The 18,143-nt window shown below is 39.5% G+C and overlaps 1 protein-coding gene across 1 annotated transcript in view; it reads left to right on the forward strand.

Annotated features, from left to right (window-relative positions):
- MYRFL (myelin regulatory factor like) overlaps positions 1 to 18,143 on the forward strand; it is a 105,499-nt gene that overhangs the window by 23,099 nt on the left and 64,257 nt on the right. Inside the window, exons 3-6 of the mRNA XM_039865998.1 lie at positions 10,633 to 10,700; positions 10,795 to 11,038; positions 11,840 to 11,931; positions 16,863 to 17,013. Coding sequence (XP_039721932.1) covers positions 10,633 to 10,700; positions 10,795 to 11,038; positions 11,840 to 11,931; positions 16,863 to 17,013 — 555 coding nt within the window. The remainder of the gene's footprint in view (positions 1 to 10,632; positions 10,701 to 10,794; positions 11,039 to 11,839; positions 11,932 to 16,862; positions 17,014 to 18,143) is intronic.

Raw genomic sequence — 18,143 nt, forward strand, 5'->3', positions numbered from 1 at the left:
GTAGTTTGCTCCCCATCCCACCCCCAAGGAATTGGACTATTTCATATTTTAGAGTTGTTCATAGAATTTCTACTTAGCCTTTTGCAGACTCTGAGAAGTCTGTAGTGATAGCCCCTCTTCTGTTTCTCATATTAGTAATTTGTTTCTTTTCTCTCTCTCTCCCTTTTTTGGATCAATCTCATTAGATATTTATCAATTTTATTGATCTTTTGAAATCAGCAGCTTTTGGTTTCATTGATTTTTCTCTACTTTGTTTTCAATTTCACTGATTTTTACACTTATTTTTATTACTTTCTTCTGCTTGCTTTGGGTTTAGTTTGCTCTGCTTTTTCTAGTTTCTTAAGGTGGAAGCTTAATTCGAGTTCTTAATTTTGGACCATTCTTTGTTTCCTAATTTAAGCATGCAATGCTATACATTTCCCTCTCTGTATGGCTTTAGCTGCTTCCCTCAAGTTTTGATATGCTATACTTTAATTTTCTTTCAGCTCAAAAGATTTTCTAGTTTTTCTTGAGACATTCTCTTTGACTCATGGGTTGCTGGAATTGTGTTGTTTAATTTCCAAATATTTGAGAGTATTCCATATATTTTTCTGCTACTGCTTTCTAGTTTAATTCCACTATGGACAGCGAATGCTCTTTGTATTATTCTAATTCTTTTAAATTTGTTAAGATTTCCTTTATGACGCAAGATATGGTCTATCTTGGTGAATGTTCCATATGCTCCTGAAAAGAATGTGAATTCAGCTGTTGTTCAGTAAAGTGTTCTATAAATGTTAATTAGGCCAAATTGGTTGACATTGTTGTTCAGGTCTTCCATATCTTTGCTGATTTTTGCCTACTTCTTTTATCTATTAATGTGAGAGGAATGTTAAAGTCTTTAAGAATGATTGTGGATTTAGAATTCTTTGTTGATAAGTTCTTTTTTCCCCACCTCTTACAAAATTTGATCTACTGTCTTTTGAGCTCCATGATTTCTGATGAGAAACAGTTATTTGGATCATTATTCACTTGTCTATAATATGTCATCTTTCTCTAGCTGCAGGATATTTTCTTTATCTTTGGTTTCTAACAGTTTTAGTATGATATCCTGGGTATGGGCATAGTTTTCTTTGAGATTATATTGCTTGGGATTTGTTCAAATTTTTGAATCTTTAAACTTATGTTTTTTACTACATCTGGAAAATTTTCAACTGTCATTTTTTCACATTTATTTTTCTGTGCCAACATCTTTCTTTCTACTTCTTAGGACTTCAAAAATATAAATGTTAGACATTTGATACTGTACACAGGTCACTGAGTCTCTTGATTTTTTTCAATCTTTTTTCTCTCTGCTATTTATAATGGATAATTTCTATTGATCTGTCTTCAAGTTCACTTGCCCTCCTCTGTCATCTCCATTCTGTTATTGAGCCCACTTCATCATACCTGTAAATGCCTTCCCTCTTATCCCCCATGAAAGACTAGAGTGAAACCAAACCTGAATCTCAGCAATGATAGGAAAACCTGTTTGTGGATATTTCCGGAACCCGGTTTGTGCTGCTCTTTGCCAATAAAAACATCCTTACCAAATGACTGTGGGAAGAAAGGAAATCACATTTGCAAGCTAGCTGCAAACACACACACACACACACACACACACAACTGGTAAGTTGCCAAATGTCTGAGCCCACACTCTCAGCCAGTTGTTCTGCTCTAGACACTGCATGGGCTAAACCCAGGCACTAGTTGCCCTTTGCCTGCCCTCACATTCCTCTCATTCCAATCAAGTAGCAAGTGTGAATTCCTGTGGGAAGAGTGGGCAGTGGGTGGATTCTTCCCATCTCTGGCCTGGAAACAATCGACCAGAAAATTTCCAGTCTCTCACCTGCATGACTTCTCCTTAAGAAGAAGAGAAGTACAGCTTAAGAGAAGGTACAGCTGATTCTGCCAGGGTTTGATCTAATCATCTGAATCATTTTTATAACTAGCAGAAAGAACTTTAGCTGTTTTTGGGGAAAAGTGAACAAAAGTCTTATTTGAAGAGCTGTCTTCTTACTTGGGAGTTCTGAAATCTGCTATATGATCTTAGTCTCCATAGTCCTTCCTGCAGGCCCAGACACATTTCTCTATAGGCTATCACTATTTGTTTGTCCAGTCGAATTCACTTTCCACCTTTGGGAGTGTAAATAAGGAAAATGATGGAGTTAATATTGTTGAGCACTTACCAAGTGTTGGGCAATGTTTTTTGCACTTCACATATTCACTTATTTAATTACACATTTGATTTTACATATTTTACTCTTTTAACAACTCTGACAAATAGGCCTAATATTGTCCATATTTTACAGATGAGGAGGGTGAGGTTCAAAGAGGTTAAGTAACTTTCCATAGATAAAAATAAGTGGCACAGCTGGGATTAAAATGTGCCTGGCTCTAGAACACATGCCCTTTCTTCTACATGCAGCTTTTAGATTAATTGATATTTTAGGTGAAATTTTGGAGGAATGTGAACCTTAGAGAAATATATTAAATGTGTCTAAAGTTATCGGTCAAAGGTGTGACTTGGGGTGGATCTGAACCATAGTTTGCAAAGATTGTCAGAGTTCGTGCCCATGGAAAGAAAAGTCCTGTGAACAGATAACTTGACATTGCTTGATAAAAACTGCTCAGGTACATGCAATTAAGTGGAGCTGCAATAAAAGTCTGAGCAAGAACAAGTGGAAATAAGTCCAGTTCACGACCACAGGGTCGTTAGTTTGGTTTGATAATTATTACATCTGTACAATCTATTCAAATACTCCAAGAGCTAAGTATTTCTAAACAGCAGGTTCTTCACAAGTTAGCTGCATTCCTCCCTTGGAGGTTGGTTTTCTTGCCCTGGCTCACAGCTAGTAAGGAGCAGAGCTGGGAGTCAAGCCTGAGTTTACAACAAATCATGATGACCTCTCCACTATTCTATTGCCTATGAATTGTGCTTTTAAAAAAATGTCAGCGACAACTCTTTAAGCAATTTAAGAGACCACCAGGCTGCAAGCTTGCTGACAGCCAGTTTGAATCTCATAGGCAGATCTTCAAATCTCAAACATATTAAAAAATGGAATTATTGGCCCTGTAAAAACAGATGCCCCTAAATTCTCTATGGAAAACTAGTCTCGTGAGATGCTGAGAGGAAAAAAAAAAAAGTTCCATGATCACGAATATGCTTATGACTCACTGGCTTAAAAGAAATCAAATGAACTTCTTTGCTGCAGGACTGTTCAGAGACTTTGATGTGCTAATTTGCAACTGGGGAAGGAAAATGCGATGTTCCTCCAACTTACTTGGCCTGAACCCTTTCGGGGAGGAGGCATGTGCTCATGTATGAGCATTGGGATATGCTGTGTCAATCTGACGGGTATGTTGAGTTAGGGGCAAATCTGTCAGTATGTGAAGGTTTCTGGAAATTGCCCCTAACACTTTATTCCCTGTGTGTCATTGTCCAGAGCAGCCATCTGCTCAGCAGGAGCAGGCTGAAGTCTTCTCTGATTCCTTAGGTTAGCCAGCCAGTTACCTACTAGGGACAAGGTGAGCTGCGGTAGTTGGACGCACTGGAAAACGTTCAGATGTGGAGAGCTGCTTACAGAGAGGAAGGCTAGATAGTTAGCTAATGGCATAAAACTCTGGAGGTTGCAGTGAAAAAGGAAATAAAGTGTGTGTGTGTGTGTGTGTGTGTGTATGTGTGTGTGTGTGTGAAGGAAAGAAGCTCTGGAAAAGAGACTAATGACTCTTCAAAACACTTTATTTTGTTCAAAAATGCATGAGGTTAGGGTGATCACTTTGTAAATTATATAAACGTCTAACCAGTATACCTGAAACTGAAGTAATATTAAAGGACAACTGTAACTGAAAAATAAATAAATAAAAACTTTTTAAAAATGTGTGAGGTGACACCTATTTGCAAATTTGAATGGGTGACTTCATAGGAGCGGACCCAAGAGACATATTTAGTCCATGAGGAATCAACTCTGGGTTTCATTGAATTTCATGGTTTTACTTAGAATTTGGCTTATTGGAGTTGGATGGCAAAATGAGTCAGGAGTCAATGACCAGCTGTATGTTTTAGTTCTGGCACCAGTGGAGTGTGGCTGATAAGCACTTTACTGTGATGTTACGAAAGGGAGTGAGGTAATACACATAGTTTCATGAGAAGAACTTGTTAAAGACTGTTTGAGTTCATCGACCAGTTTGACTTCTGGGTTCACACTGATTTAGTAGGAGAAAGACTAAGCAGAAAAGCTAAAAGACTATTAGTGACTTATTTATTTATTTAAATTTATTGGGGTAACATTGGTTAATAAAATTATATAGGTTTCAAGTGTATAATTCAATAATATGTCATATGCATATTGCATTGTGTGTCCACCATCTAAAGTTAAATTTCCTTCTGTCACCATGTATTTGATGATTTCTTGATTCTAAAGAGATTTGTGGAGAATGAGATAACCTATAGTTAACAATTTAATTAGGATAGTCTGTATTGAAAACACCGCGTTTTTTTGGAGCATGAACTCTATGGTAATCCACTTGACTCCAGCTTGACTAGTTAGTGGTCAGGTGAATAACCTCAGGTGTTATTTCATCTCATCAAACTTCGGTTTTATTGCCTGTGGAACAGTTACAATAATAGTATCTTTTCATATTGTGGCACTAGGGATTCGACGAGACTACAGATGCAGAGGGCTAGCGCAGTGCTTGACCCAGAGTAGGTTTTCCATGAAGGTTATCTAAAAACAGCAGACGATGGTGATGAGGGGGTCAGGATTCTTGCTGTTTGCCAACACAAGGCTAGAAAGGAGTGACATCGTGCTTTTCTTGCCTCTCGCTGCCCTCTCATGAAATTATTTTCTTGGGCTACCTTATACACTGGTGTGATTTCTGCCAATGCCCTTTCCTATCCCAAGTTCTGGGTGGTGGGTGCGAGCTAAGCTCAATCAAGTATTTATCGAGTGCTTACCACATGCTCACCACTGGGTACAATATAGGACACACACACACACACACACACACACACACACACACACACACACACAAAGTCATGCTCTAAATGTGAATGTCCATGTGAGAAGATAAATCATATAAATGAAAAATTAGGGAAAATACTTTCAGTAACAACTCTTTTTATAGTTGCATATTGGGGTACAACAGTGAATAGAACAGATAAACTTCCTGCTAAGGGCAGTGTGGTGAGAAGCAATCTGCCCTGACAGGGCACCCAGGCATTTTCCTCTGAGTTAGTGGTGCGTGGTGATTTCGGACTGTTTTCTTGTGAGTTTAAGTATTGTTTTTAAATTCTCTGCGGACAGTGCATTTCCTTATTGCCTGTTCCTGGGGTGAGTCGTTCCCATGCCTTCACTCTTGGTACTCCGCTGCTGCCGTGTCACTCTAGTGGGAAGAGAAAGACAATGGCATACAGTATAAAGTCATTCATTGAGATGAAAGAAAAACAAGTGTAAGGTAAGGGTGAAATTCAGAAAGTGAGGGGTAGAGGAAGGCTACTGATCTGGATTGGGTGGTCAGGAAAGCTCTCTCTTGATATAAGAATTATATAAATATATATATTTCACAACAAATCTATTTCTTACATAATGCGAAAAGGCGTAATTCATATATATGAAGTAGCACCTCTATACCAGGCACGGTGCAGAGTAGAGCTGACTGTGCAATAGAACTTTAGAGAAGAGGCAGTTGTTGTGTGAAGGCACTGGGGGAGTCATTGAAAAAAATGTGATTAGACTGTTGGATTTTGAGGAGTCCCAGCTGAGTATTCACATGAAGCCCATGTCTTGGTACTGTCACTGTCCTGTACAGCGCCTAGTAGAGTCGTGAGCACATACTAGGCACTTGATGAATACTTGCTCAAGCCTGGTTGCAATCTGAAAGAAATACTGGTTGCTTTGGGGGCAGCATGCAGATGTCATGGAAATATGTACGACCTCAACCAGCTGCGGGGTAAAGTCTATTTTACACCCTCTCTTTTCGTTCGCATGCATTCAGCCTCCAGGAGGCTGCATTTCTCCATTCATCTTTCAAAATTCAGAACAAGTTGTGTGTCTGAGACAAAGGGGTTTAAAGGGCGAATTATCCTATTTTTTATCAGCAGCTAAGAATCTTTCAATTTTTACAACTTCCTCCTACAGAAGCTAGAGACAGAGATAGCTCTTCAAGAAGTGACCAGTGGTGTCTGTCGCTTCCTAGGCCTACTTCATGGAAATCCCTTCGGCTTAGTAGAGAAATTCAGAAGAGGAAGTCCAGAAACAGTCTTAGGTGCGTTGCTGAGGTTCCTGACCCTGTGTGTGAGTAGGGAGGAGTTAGCAGCTTAGAAACAGTCCCAAGCAACAGTGTTTTTCTTGAAGTTAATCATTGCCCTAGTTTTAACAATTTACTTAGTTTTAAAAAATAATTTGCTTAGTGGTCAAAGTAGCTATCATGAATTCTTCTCTCAAATTCTCTGAAAAGAACTGCAAAATTTCTCTCTCAATATATTAAAATGCATCAAGCATGGAATGCAATGAAATAAAGGAGAAGCTGAGATGGGTTTTGGAAGGGAGACTAAATTTTAAGGAAAGCATTTGAAATTTTTAAGTGTTCATTTTAAAACTACCAACACATATTGCAGTCATTTAACACAGGGAACCTGTGATTCTCCACAAAGGAATAGAGCACGCAGTCCTCTTTATAATAGGCCATGCCATATTTCTTGAGTAAACTGATAATTATGATTTTTTTAGTTTTTATTAACATTATTGAATTCAGTGGAACTGATAATGTGAAGGTAACTTAACAACTGCCTAGACTCTTGAATGTGGAATTATGAGATCACAAAGTCAATTACCAAATTTAATTTGCAGATTTATAAGAGTAATATAAGGGCAGAATTTAAGAAGTCAAATGGTACCATATACACATATGGCTTATAATGAAAACCAGCAAACCTCTGCCCTACTCCTCCCCATTTACCTTAATTTGGCTCTTCCAGATGCAGATACTTTTAGATATTTCTACCACATTTTATCTAAATGATGTTTTCATATTGCTGTTCTTGCTCTACACAGTTTAAGAACTTAATATCATCTACATAAAATATAGAAACCTTCAACTGCATAATTCCATTAAAACCCTATTCCCATCCTGTATGCTCTAGTTGTCATAAGTACTACAACTACATACATTATAAACTCTGCAAGATAATGTTATAATTTTTGCTTCCTACAGTCCTGTGTATTTTAAAGACATTAAGAGAAAAAGTAATTTGCTTTCAGATATATATCAGTTTTTTAATTCTCTGCATTCCTTCCTAAAGTCATTTCCCTTTAGCCTGAATAATATCTTTAATATTTATTATACATTTTTAACATTTATTTTATCTGTCTATTCATGGATTCTCTTAAAATTTTTTATCTGAAAATGTCTTTATTTTGCTTTCATTTTTGAAGGATAAATTGTTACTTTTGATTTTCTCTAGTACTTTAAAGATACTGTTGCACTATCTTCTCGCCTCTGATATTTTGATGAGAAGTCACTGATCATTGGAATCACTACTATCCTATATGTAATGTGTTGTTTTAATCTAGCTACTTTTGAGAATTTCTTTTAATTTTTGGTTTACAGCTATTTGACTTTGATGACCTGGGTGTGGTTTTTCCTATCTCTACATTGCTTAAAATTTGCTGAGCCTCTTGAACCTATAAAATTTATATCTTTTACCAAATTTGAGAAGTTTTTGCCCATTATTTCTTTATTCTTCTGCTCCATTTTCCCCTACAGGTTCACAAACACCTCTTTATCTCCCTCTTTTTAAATTTTTTTTCTCTGTTCTTTAGATTGGATGATATCGATTGCTCTATCTATATTCAAGTTTTTCCGTTATGCTACCAGTGATTTAAATTTTTTTTTGAATTTTCATATCTAAAATTGTTTTCGATTCTAGAATTTCTATTTAGTTCTTTTTTTTAAAAAAAAGTTTCTATCTTTGCTGAGATGTTGTATTTCTTAAATTTTTGCAAACACATTTTCTTCTACTCTATTAAGCTTAGTTATAATAGCTGCTTTAAAATCCTTGTTTGCTAATCCAGTTTTTGGATCATCTCTGGATTACTGTCCATTGATTGTTCTTTTCCTTGAAGCTAGGCTATATATTTTTATTTTTTTGTTGAGTAATTTGTTGTTGTTGTAATTATGAATTGTGTATTTACGGATAACATTCTTTTAGGAATTTTCTTAGTTTATTCATCACGTTGGAGTTAGTAACCAAAAGATGCTTATTCCTACTGAGTTATTGAGGAATTCTTAATTGTATCATGGACATTGTGACTGTCTGGATTCTTATATATTCCTCTGAAGAGTATACATACTTTGACTTATTTGTAAAAGCTACCTCTTGCAGTAACTCAAAGTTCCGTTCAGTCCTTTTTTCTTTGGTTAGGCTATGTGTAGGCTGCCCCACACAGGGAGGGCTCAGGAGTCAGCTAGACACTTAGGCAGAGTTTATACATAGAATCCGGGGTTTCTTCTCTCTCAATCTCTCCTTCCCACGGTTCCCCTTTCACTTTTAGCATCTGTGTTTGCCCAATACTCTGTTCTCTGGTTCCTTAGGATAGAAAGAGTGTAGGGTTCTATTGGCATTTTAGCTGTTCTATGATTCTGCCTTCAACCAGCCCTAAGGTTAAAAGCTGTAAATATGTAGCTGAACTTATTCCATTAACTTTGTCCAAGGTAATGTTTCAGTGTCCCTCCAGAATCTTCTTGCTTTTGTCCACTTTCCAATGTTTTGGGGTAGATTAAAAATTTCCCCCAGAGTTCACAGTTTTTATCTGTGGGAGGGTCAGATCTGGTAGGAACTTGCTAGTCATATCGGAAGCACAAGGGCTTTTTGTGACTCTTACATTCCTTATTTATATAGTTGTTTGGTGTCTGTCTTCAATATCAAAGGCTTTCTGAAACCGTCTGTTCCTTTGTTGTTTGTTCCTGTTTAAGATGTTCTGTGTGTGTGTCAGCCATTCTTCTCCAAGGATGAGTTTCATTCTGGAGCGATCAGGCAGGGACTGGCCTTTTCCTTGGGTATTTTCAAAATATCATTTATCCCCTCCTGAGCACATTCTATTTTTCTGGGGAACAACCTTCTGATTTCTTACTGTGGGATATCTGCTTCGATGCCTACAAAGCTGAGTTGAAGAAAGGTCTCACGGTTCAGTGTTCAGGCTTTAATTAATCTTTCCATTTTTATCCCAGTAGCTCCGAAATCTCCTTGAATCCATTTCTCTAGAGAGTAAGACTTTCTAGCTTTTTTCTGGGGTGATGGGGTAGTTGCTTGGCTGAAAAAACATTCAATCGATCCTTTTGTTTTCAGCCCCACCTTACCCCTGAATTCAGAGGCTCCCGGTGACTCTAATTCTTGGGCTTTTCTGGAGTTGTATTTGAATCGGATAACTCCTTGTTGGCTCCTACATCCCCTCCATTGTCTCCAGGAAGCCTTCTTTTTGCTTTGTCCATTCTGTTCATTCAGTTACCATCCATCCTGCTTCCATCTGTACCAATGTCATTGAAGTATGGTCAAGTGTGGTCTCTGCTCATGTGTTCTATGTCCTTTTGTGTTTGTGCCTCTTTATTCCTTTACTTTCATTTGAGTGGGGTTTTTGGAGGAAGGCAAATGTATGTTCCCTCTTCTCTCGTTAATAAGAAGTGAATAGATTATAAAGGATCAATTTAAGAAGAAAACAAAACTTTTCTTGTAAATAATAAAAATAGACTTTTTATTGTACAAGGTTGAAATCTTAATCAACCAAAAACAAACAAGCAAACAAACAAACAAACAAAACCACAATAGCTTACTCTCCAGCAAGAGAACCAAGTAGATGGTGATGGTGCTTATGTATGACTTAGAATCACAGAGTTTCTGAACCTTGGAGACTTGTAGGTTTTTTGGAACTGAAGTTTTCACACTTTGTTAGTGATGGCATTCATTTCTTAAAATGAAATTTTACTTGCATGTCAATATATAAAACAGAAAAAAAGTTATGATTCCCCTCTCCCCCAGACATTAAAAAAATTATTTTATAAAACCCGTAAGCTCCTTCTAAGAACTTTGAGATTACCCAGAGCACAGATGGAAAATCATTGCTTTAGTGGTAACATTTTACATTATCTTAGCCCAAACAGTATGTACAACCATCTCTCTGGTATAAATGCTTTGAGAATGTTAAAAAGCAATAATGATATCAATTAAAGTTTACAGAGTGCTCACTATGTTTGAGGCATTATGTTATGGGCTTTAATATAGTATCTCATTTAATTCTCACAATGATGCTATGAGGAAGATGTAATGATTATTCCCATTTTGTAGGTGAGGAAACCAAGGCCTGGAAAGGCTAAGTACTTGTTCATGGATACACAGCTAGGAAGTGGAAGAGCTGGGACTCAAACCCAGGTCTGTCTGACTCAAGTCCACTCATTTAACACAGGCTACCGGGTATGGTCTGGTGGGCTTTGGCCCCCTGGAGCACTTGAAACCATCCCTGGGGGTGCTGCTGGACACTGAGCGCTGCCTCCCTTTTGTGACAAAAATATAATGACGGAATAGGTTTCAACAAAAAAGCAACGCATGTCTCTAATTTTCAGGCAACGCCAGCTCCCGGGTACCCCACCCTACTCTATGTCGGACTCTTGCTGTTCTCCACAGGTCAAAGGTGAGTGCCCTCCGCCTCCCGCACTTCGTGCACCGCTCCTCTTCTTGAACTTTGGTGAGGAGGAGAGGCCCTTCTCACCTGTGTGTTCCCCCAGGTACATGCTGCCCGACTTTGAGGACTCCAGCTCCTTTTCTCCACTCTGCTGCTGCACCTGGGACACTGCCGGCGCACCCACCGCAGAGCTGGTCTGAAATGAGCGACTCTGGCCTTATCCACAGCGGCTCTCACAACAGCTACCCAAGTACCAGTCATCCTGCGACCGCCCTTGACCAATCCGTGTCTTCCCACCTGGGGATAAATTGTTCTTACCATCAGCAGCCTCGGTGCCACAGCCCTGGGTAAAGAGCAAGATATTTAGTTATGAAAGACCTCAGAGCAGCCAGCCCCCGGTAGTGCGTGTAGAAATGAACAGTAGCATCCTCTCCAGCAGATGGCAGTGTTGAGACATATATCAGACATGGCCAGGCCCCGTGCTCTTGGCTTTAAACCATCTTTTAATTAATAACCCACTAAACCCAATGTCCTCTTTCAATAAAAAGCTAAAGTGTCAGAAATGTGTAGGGAGGTTCTGAGTGATGGAGAAAGCAGTTTGCAAGTGCAACCTTAGCTAGAGTACTCAAAGGAATTTGTGAATGAGCTTTCAGAAAAAATATTTGTCAATTAAACATTCCTAACCTTCTTTTGTCCTTCCTTCCCCATTTTCTCCCTTCCCTTCTTTCCTTTTGACCTAGAGGATGGCCAAAAGAGTAAAGTCCATTGAAAACTGTGGTAAAATTCCATGTGAAAAAAAATTCAGATGTAAAATGTATGCCTATATTTTAAGTTTGTATCTCTTCTGTCTCATTGAGTCCTCTGCCTTTGAAAATGTTGTCAGTTTATTTTTCAGATAGGTGACTCCCAAGTCAACTGGATAGAGGAAACAGAAATTTCAGACCAGTAGGGCTCATAGAATAGGGGCTTGCTCTGTTCTCTCCACAAATGGACCTGGTTTCGCAGACTAGCAAGACTCAAGGAACCTTAACTAATAAGAATTAGATTTAGAAAGGCAGAGAGCAGAGACTTGAGAAATTAAATCTGATTTACTGTAACATGGAGTACAAAGAAGAACCCTAACCTGCATTTTGGTTTCTTGATTTTAGAGCCTCATTGCCACCCACGAAGAAGAGAAAGCGCACACAGGCACTGGAGGACTCTGGGGACTGTCAGATGTGGGCCCACCACGCCAGCCCAAGTGAGCCAACCCGGGCCTGTCACTGCCCTGCCCATTCGTTCAGGGGTTTTTACCAGCCTTGGAGCAGCCCTACAAAACAAATTTATGTTCTTTCTCATCGAAGGGCAGCGATTGGCTCTTGGAGTTTATTTCTTCCCTCTTGACATACGTTTCACGCAGTCTTAGGTGGGATGGTACAGGAGCTCCCAGGAAGAGATGCCGTTCACTCTCTCTGGTGGAGATAAAACACTAGTCCTTTCAGTTTCAGAGGCAGTGTGTCTCAGAGGACCCGGGCTCCAGGCCTGCTGGTATGCTCATTGCTTTGTTCGGTGCCATCCTTCTCCAGTTCAGTGTGCACACAAATAACATGGGGGTTTTGGTAGATTCTGATTCAGTAAGCCTGAGGTTAGGTCTGAGATCCTGCCTCCCTAACAAGCTCCCAGGTGATGGATGTGCCTGACTCACGGAAGGTACTCAGAATAGTAGGACTTTAGAGGATTTCCACCATGGAGCAGGAAGGTAGAAAGTTCAGCTTCCCTAGCACTTATTTCAAATTAGCAGGTTCCCAGTAGATCTTTGAAATTTTGGAAAATCATTTTAGAAGTCTTTTAGCACAATCATCTAATGCCCAAGTGGTCAGCCTGCCTTGTTCTTTGTCTTAAACCACATTATGTTTTGAGCTTAGAGACCTGATCAAGCTGAGAACAAAGCGGGTTTTTTGAGTCAGAAAACGTGAACTTCACAATTTTTAGAGTAAATGCCATGGCACTTCCTAGGGAAAAGGATAATACTCCACACCAATTCTATTAGCCACTGTAAATAATCAGATTGTAGGGAGTGTGAAATGCGCTCCAAAATCAGGGTACCAAGTCATATTTCTTTTATTCGCAAGCATTAGCTTGGCAAGAAGTCCAAGATTTCCCTCTTGGGGCTCCCCCTCCCACTTTTTTCCCCAAACTTCAGAGGTTTATACTACCCTGAAAGGAGATGCTTGTGGCTTTCTCACCTGCTTGTGTTGATGCTTCTGTCTGTCACAGCCACATGATAAGAGCTGGTCCTTTCAGGGGCATCTGGCCTCAGCTCCAGCATGGTTGTAGTGGTCTTTCGGTGGACAATGACTTCAGCCAAGTCCTATGTGTCATCATCTCATGAAAGTGCTGTGGCTGAACTGTGCTGGGCATCCAGCCCTTGTATAAACCAAACCTCTTACTGTCTTCTTTTCTTTTACGTGGGTCCATTATGGCCAGCAGTTGCTTGGTTTTCTTATTTGACCCGAAAAACACAAAATGCTAACTAAAGCCCCCTTTCTGGATAATACGGAGCTCTCCATACACCTCCCTGGGAAAGGTTATTCTAATTTCTTCAGGGATCTTTGCATCCAGCCTCTTTCTGATCCTCAAATACAAAAGACTGAGTAAATTTCTAGCCAGATGAGAGAACCATCTGTTCACTCTCCCACAGATGCACCAGCTCACCGAGAGTGTTGGGCAAGTCACCCAAACCTTCCAAGAGTTTCCTCATCCAACCAGATTGCCGCTCAAATCATTCTGGCCATTGCAGAATTAAGCTCCATCCTGTGATGATTTTCTGCTGCCTTCACATTTCTGCTTCTCTCCTCTGTTATGTTTTCTCAAGAAATCATCAGTGTAGCATGAAGGGAAAAAGAAAGTTTGAATCCCATCTCTTCCATTTAACAGCTGTGACACTAGGCAAGTTATTTCAGGTCTTTAAACCCCAGTTTCTACATTTGTTGAATGAGATTAAGAATTCTTTCCTCATAACCATTTTATAAATCTTTTTGGCTATATCTACTAAAACATATCCTAAGACCCAGTGATTCCAATTCTAAGAATATACCTAACAGAAATGTGTACATATGCCACTAAAAGACACACACAAAAATATTCATAGCAGCATTGCTCATAAAAACCACAAGCTGAAAATAACCCAAAATGTTCATCAAGGGTGGGATAAATTGTTATATACTTATATAATGGAGTACTATAAAGCAATGAAAATGAATAAACAACTGCCATTTGCAACAACGAGTGAAACTCATATATATATAAAATATGGGCAAAAGAAGCCAACGTGTAAGATTATGTATCATCTTATTCCATTTCTACAAACACCTCTGTGGTGTTAGATTTCAGAATAGTGATTATGCTTGGGCAGAAGAAAGTAGTAACTGGAAGAGGGCAGGAGGGTGTCTTCAAGAGTGCTGGAAGTGTCCTATTTTTAGTTACCCAGTATAATTTGTTTTATTAAAAAGTATCAAACTGTGTACTAGTGATCTATGCACTCTTCTTCACGTATATTATACTTCAATAAAGACAGTTTATTGAAAAAAAGGGATCATCACTTTGAAGATGAGTTAAGGAGTTGATGAGAAACTATGTCAAGTGTCTAGGACAGCGCCTGCAGTACAGAAAACACACAGGAATAGTAGATATTATTATTAGTATTAATGATAATAAGCCCCAGGATGGGCTCAGGCTTGTGCCTGGAATTTTGGTGTGGGTTTGTGGTCCCAGATTCTCATCCCTGGGGTTCACCAGCTGATAGCCGACTCCCAGAGAAGCCACCACTACGTCAGTCCTGTTGGAGTGGCTGCCCCAATACCCTTGCTGCTATGATGGTAAGGGTGAGATATGCCATTATCCCTGAGGACAGTGTCCTCTGCTCACTGCCCACCTTTCCTACCAGCACCTAGAGGAGTGGAGCTGGCCTTTGGTTGCTTCCTCTGGCACCTTGCCCTTGCCACCATGCTTGAGTGGGAAAGGGCCTGAGTCAGCTGGTATTCACTCAGGCACTGGGGTTAGTTATTTCACGTCAGACAGTGTTACTATGGAGGCCGAGAGCAAAAGAATTTGCTAAGGCTTCTTGGGAATAGCCGAGTCACCTGAGCTCAGACAAGTACATGTGATAATGACATCATTGTTTAAACTCTTACTGGTGGCAGACAGTGTGCTAAGCACTTATAGACCTTACTCAATGAACCCCTTCAACAATACTGGGAGGTGTCATATTGTCACTCTCATTTTGCAGATGAAGAAACTGACGCCCAGAGACCCTAAACCATTTTCTGAAGATTGTATTGCCATCAAATGTAGAGTTGTGATTCAAATTCATTTCTATCTGATTCCAAACCTCAAGCTCTTGAACTTTCTTTACTTTCTCTTTATTGGAGGAAAGAGGAAGGAAAGAGGGAAAAACTAGTTCCTCCATTTCTCTGAACTTGGAATGAGCAGGAGAATGATAGAAAGGTTTTGTTTTTGTTTTTCAAATATTTAAGCCCAGGTAACTCTGGGAGGAATGAGGGCACAAAAAGCCTTGCATCGCCAACATCCTGTATTCTTAGCTGGGGAAAAGTTTCTCAGGATTTCGAGGAATTGTTCCCAAATCCACACTTACAAAAACCAAAAGAGTAGATGTTTCGCTTCAGTGACATGTAATAGGGATAACCCAAGAAAAACACATATTCTGTGGCATTTGGGATCAAAAACAACTTGCAGCAGCTCTGTTATTCGTTTATTTTAGGAAGTCCTCAATGAAAGTGTAAAACAAGGAAGTTAGATGAGCGAAAGAAAACCCAGCCACACTCCCTGCATTTTTCTAAGCTGTGAGCCACGTGCACATTCTGTAGGAGCTAATGTCATCTTTCTGCGTATTTGTACAGCCTGCACTTGATCTCGTGAACACCCCCCGTTTCCTTTCCTGATGTCAAACATGAGCGATAGTAGAGGAGTTAAAAAGAAAAGGGAAACAGCTAACATACCAAATTAATTTACATAAAAATTATCTGCGGTTGAAATGTACAGTTTAGAGGCATACTCAAATTAAAGCAAACAACTTGCAAGGGTTATGCAAAAAATAGTAGCTTGCACCTGTGAAATTGCAGTTAGTTGACCATTTTTGACATACAAAAGTAGCATTTTCATGTCGTTAATGCTACATGCTAGTGAGATATTTTCTGTCACTTTATCTTGGTGTCAGCTTCTGAAAGTGCTCTTGCTTGTATTGTTAGTGTCTCTGCCTGTGTAATGTTGCAAATTGGGCAGGACACCTGTTTTAATTTCTGTTTTGCAGTTAAGACACTAAGTGAATAAATAACTCATCTAGGTTCAAAAAGCTAGTTGAGCCACAGCTTGGTGCTACAAAGGACCTGTAACAAATTATATTGGTTTCAATTAACAAAAACAAACAAAAGATAAAAGCCAAAACCTCAAAGTGCCTTAAGCAACAAACAAACAAACAAACAAACAAGCAAGCAAGCAAAACAGAACCGGAGGAATTTATTGGCTCTTGTAACCTGAGAGTTTAGGATTGGATCCCAGAGCTCACATCGTGTTACAGGACTGGGTGCCCTTCATTCTCAGCTGTGCCTTCTGCTCTGCTGGCTTCTTCCGATATAGACTTTTCCCTCATGTCCCAAAATGATGCCAACAGCTCTTGAGGGTATAGCTCACAGGTTCGGACCTCATGGAAAAGAGTCAGCATCTTTGAACCCGCATTTCCTGAAATGCTGAGAGCCACTCCGCTTGGACGGGATTAGGCTACGCGTCTACCTGACGCATTATTGATGCAGATAGCGAATGCTTTACTTTGGCTGAACAAGCCTGGGTCCCGTACCCTCCTTGGGCTGGGAGTGGACTTCACTGGAACCACACAGAACAGAAGTGAGGAGATGCTGTGCAGGAAGCAGCGTAGATAGATCCTGAAGGCAACGTTTCCAACAAGTGCCCACCGTGGCACCTTAGAGATCACTGACCTCAAGCTGCTCTTTCTAGATGAGGAAACAAGGCTAGCCACATGCCTTCTGGCTGCCAACCCATTTCACTTTCCATATTGTCGATCTGCCTCCTACATGGCTTATTAGCTCCTTGCAGCTGTCTGTGAGTCAAGGAAAAACAGCCTTGGGGAAAGGCTCTAATGCAAACATTTCTTTGCAGTGACAAGTGAGAGTCACAGCAGCCAAGTGCAAGACCACAACATTGGGAGACAGAACGTGACGCCTGCGGTCCAGTGCTCCCCGGCTCTGAAGTGGCAGCCGTACCAAAGTGTTCCTTGGCACAGTTTATTAAACAGTCATTACGAAAAACTGTAAGTGGCCTGAGGAACTCCTTGAGGTGGGCTGGAGAGTAAGGGGAGAAAGGTATTGCTCTCTCTCGAGACTCTCTCTCTCAAGCATGGGGACTTCGGTGCCACCCCTGATCAAATGGGATGGGTCAGTGAGAAAGCATGTCTTACTCTGGATGTTTTGCATTCTAACTAATGAATAGCTGGAACATGGGTTTCTGGCCTTCAGGAATCCAGACTTGTAAGTCTCAATTGTTGTAATTTACTCACGAAACAACGGAGGGAGAGGCAATCTTTCTGAGATCACGTGCCTAGTTTAAACTAAAAGCCAGAAAATGAAGATTTCCCAGATCCCTAACATTTTATCCTGCAGTTAATTTAAAATTCTAGAGAGTACATTTTTAGCTAGTGACACCTTCCTCTTTTAATATCTGTGCTGCAAATCAGTATTGTGAAGTTCATTTTCAATATATCTTGCAGCAATCGCAGTCATTGGTGGTTTCATATTCAGAGACTGAAATCAAACCATACAAAATAATCTAAAACTGGAAAAGATTCATCCTATTCTTATGACATTATAGTTTCAAAAAAACAAATGTGGACTTATGCATTATTGCTCTTAAACATTCTTTAAGCCTTTTCTTTATTCCTTAGGGTATAATTTACCCACTTAAGTCTTCTAGAATTTTCATTCATTATAAATAATGCCTTCTTGAAACACTAGAAAATATCAGTGATGAAAGAATAGGATTTTAAAGTAATAAATATAATACGAAAGAGAAATGACCTACAAACTTGAGGGCCTTCCTGGTATTTTCTAAATTCAAATATAACTTCTTTAAGAGCAAAGCTTATTGCTAGGACTTTAATGTTAGATGAACTAGAAGGAAGAAATCTTTTCCTTAAAACAAAATCTAAGGAGTTAAACAGATTTTGGGAATTGGTGTGTTTAATAGGAGGCAGAAAGAAACAAATTGCTAATTGTATCATTGCAATGTCACAACTTTGTGTCTTTGCCACTGTGTATACTTAGAAAAAGAAAGGAAGAGCCCATAGGTCTTGGTTTTGAATCTTTCCTTCATTTGATTATCTTTGAGGGAGTGTTCCACATTCTATCCTAAATATGAGAGTCAAGATATGAAACTGTCACACAC

This window comes from Pteropus medius, unplaced genomic scaffold, assembly GCF_902729225.1.
Source record: "Pteropus medius unplaced genomic scaffold, Ma_sr-lr_union100, whole genome shotgun sequence".
Classification (NCBI taxonomy): Eukaryota; Metazoa; Chordata; class Mammalia; order Chiroptera; family Pteropodidae; genus Pteropus; species Pteropus medius.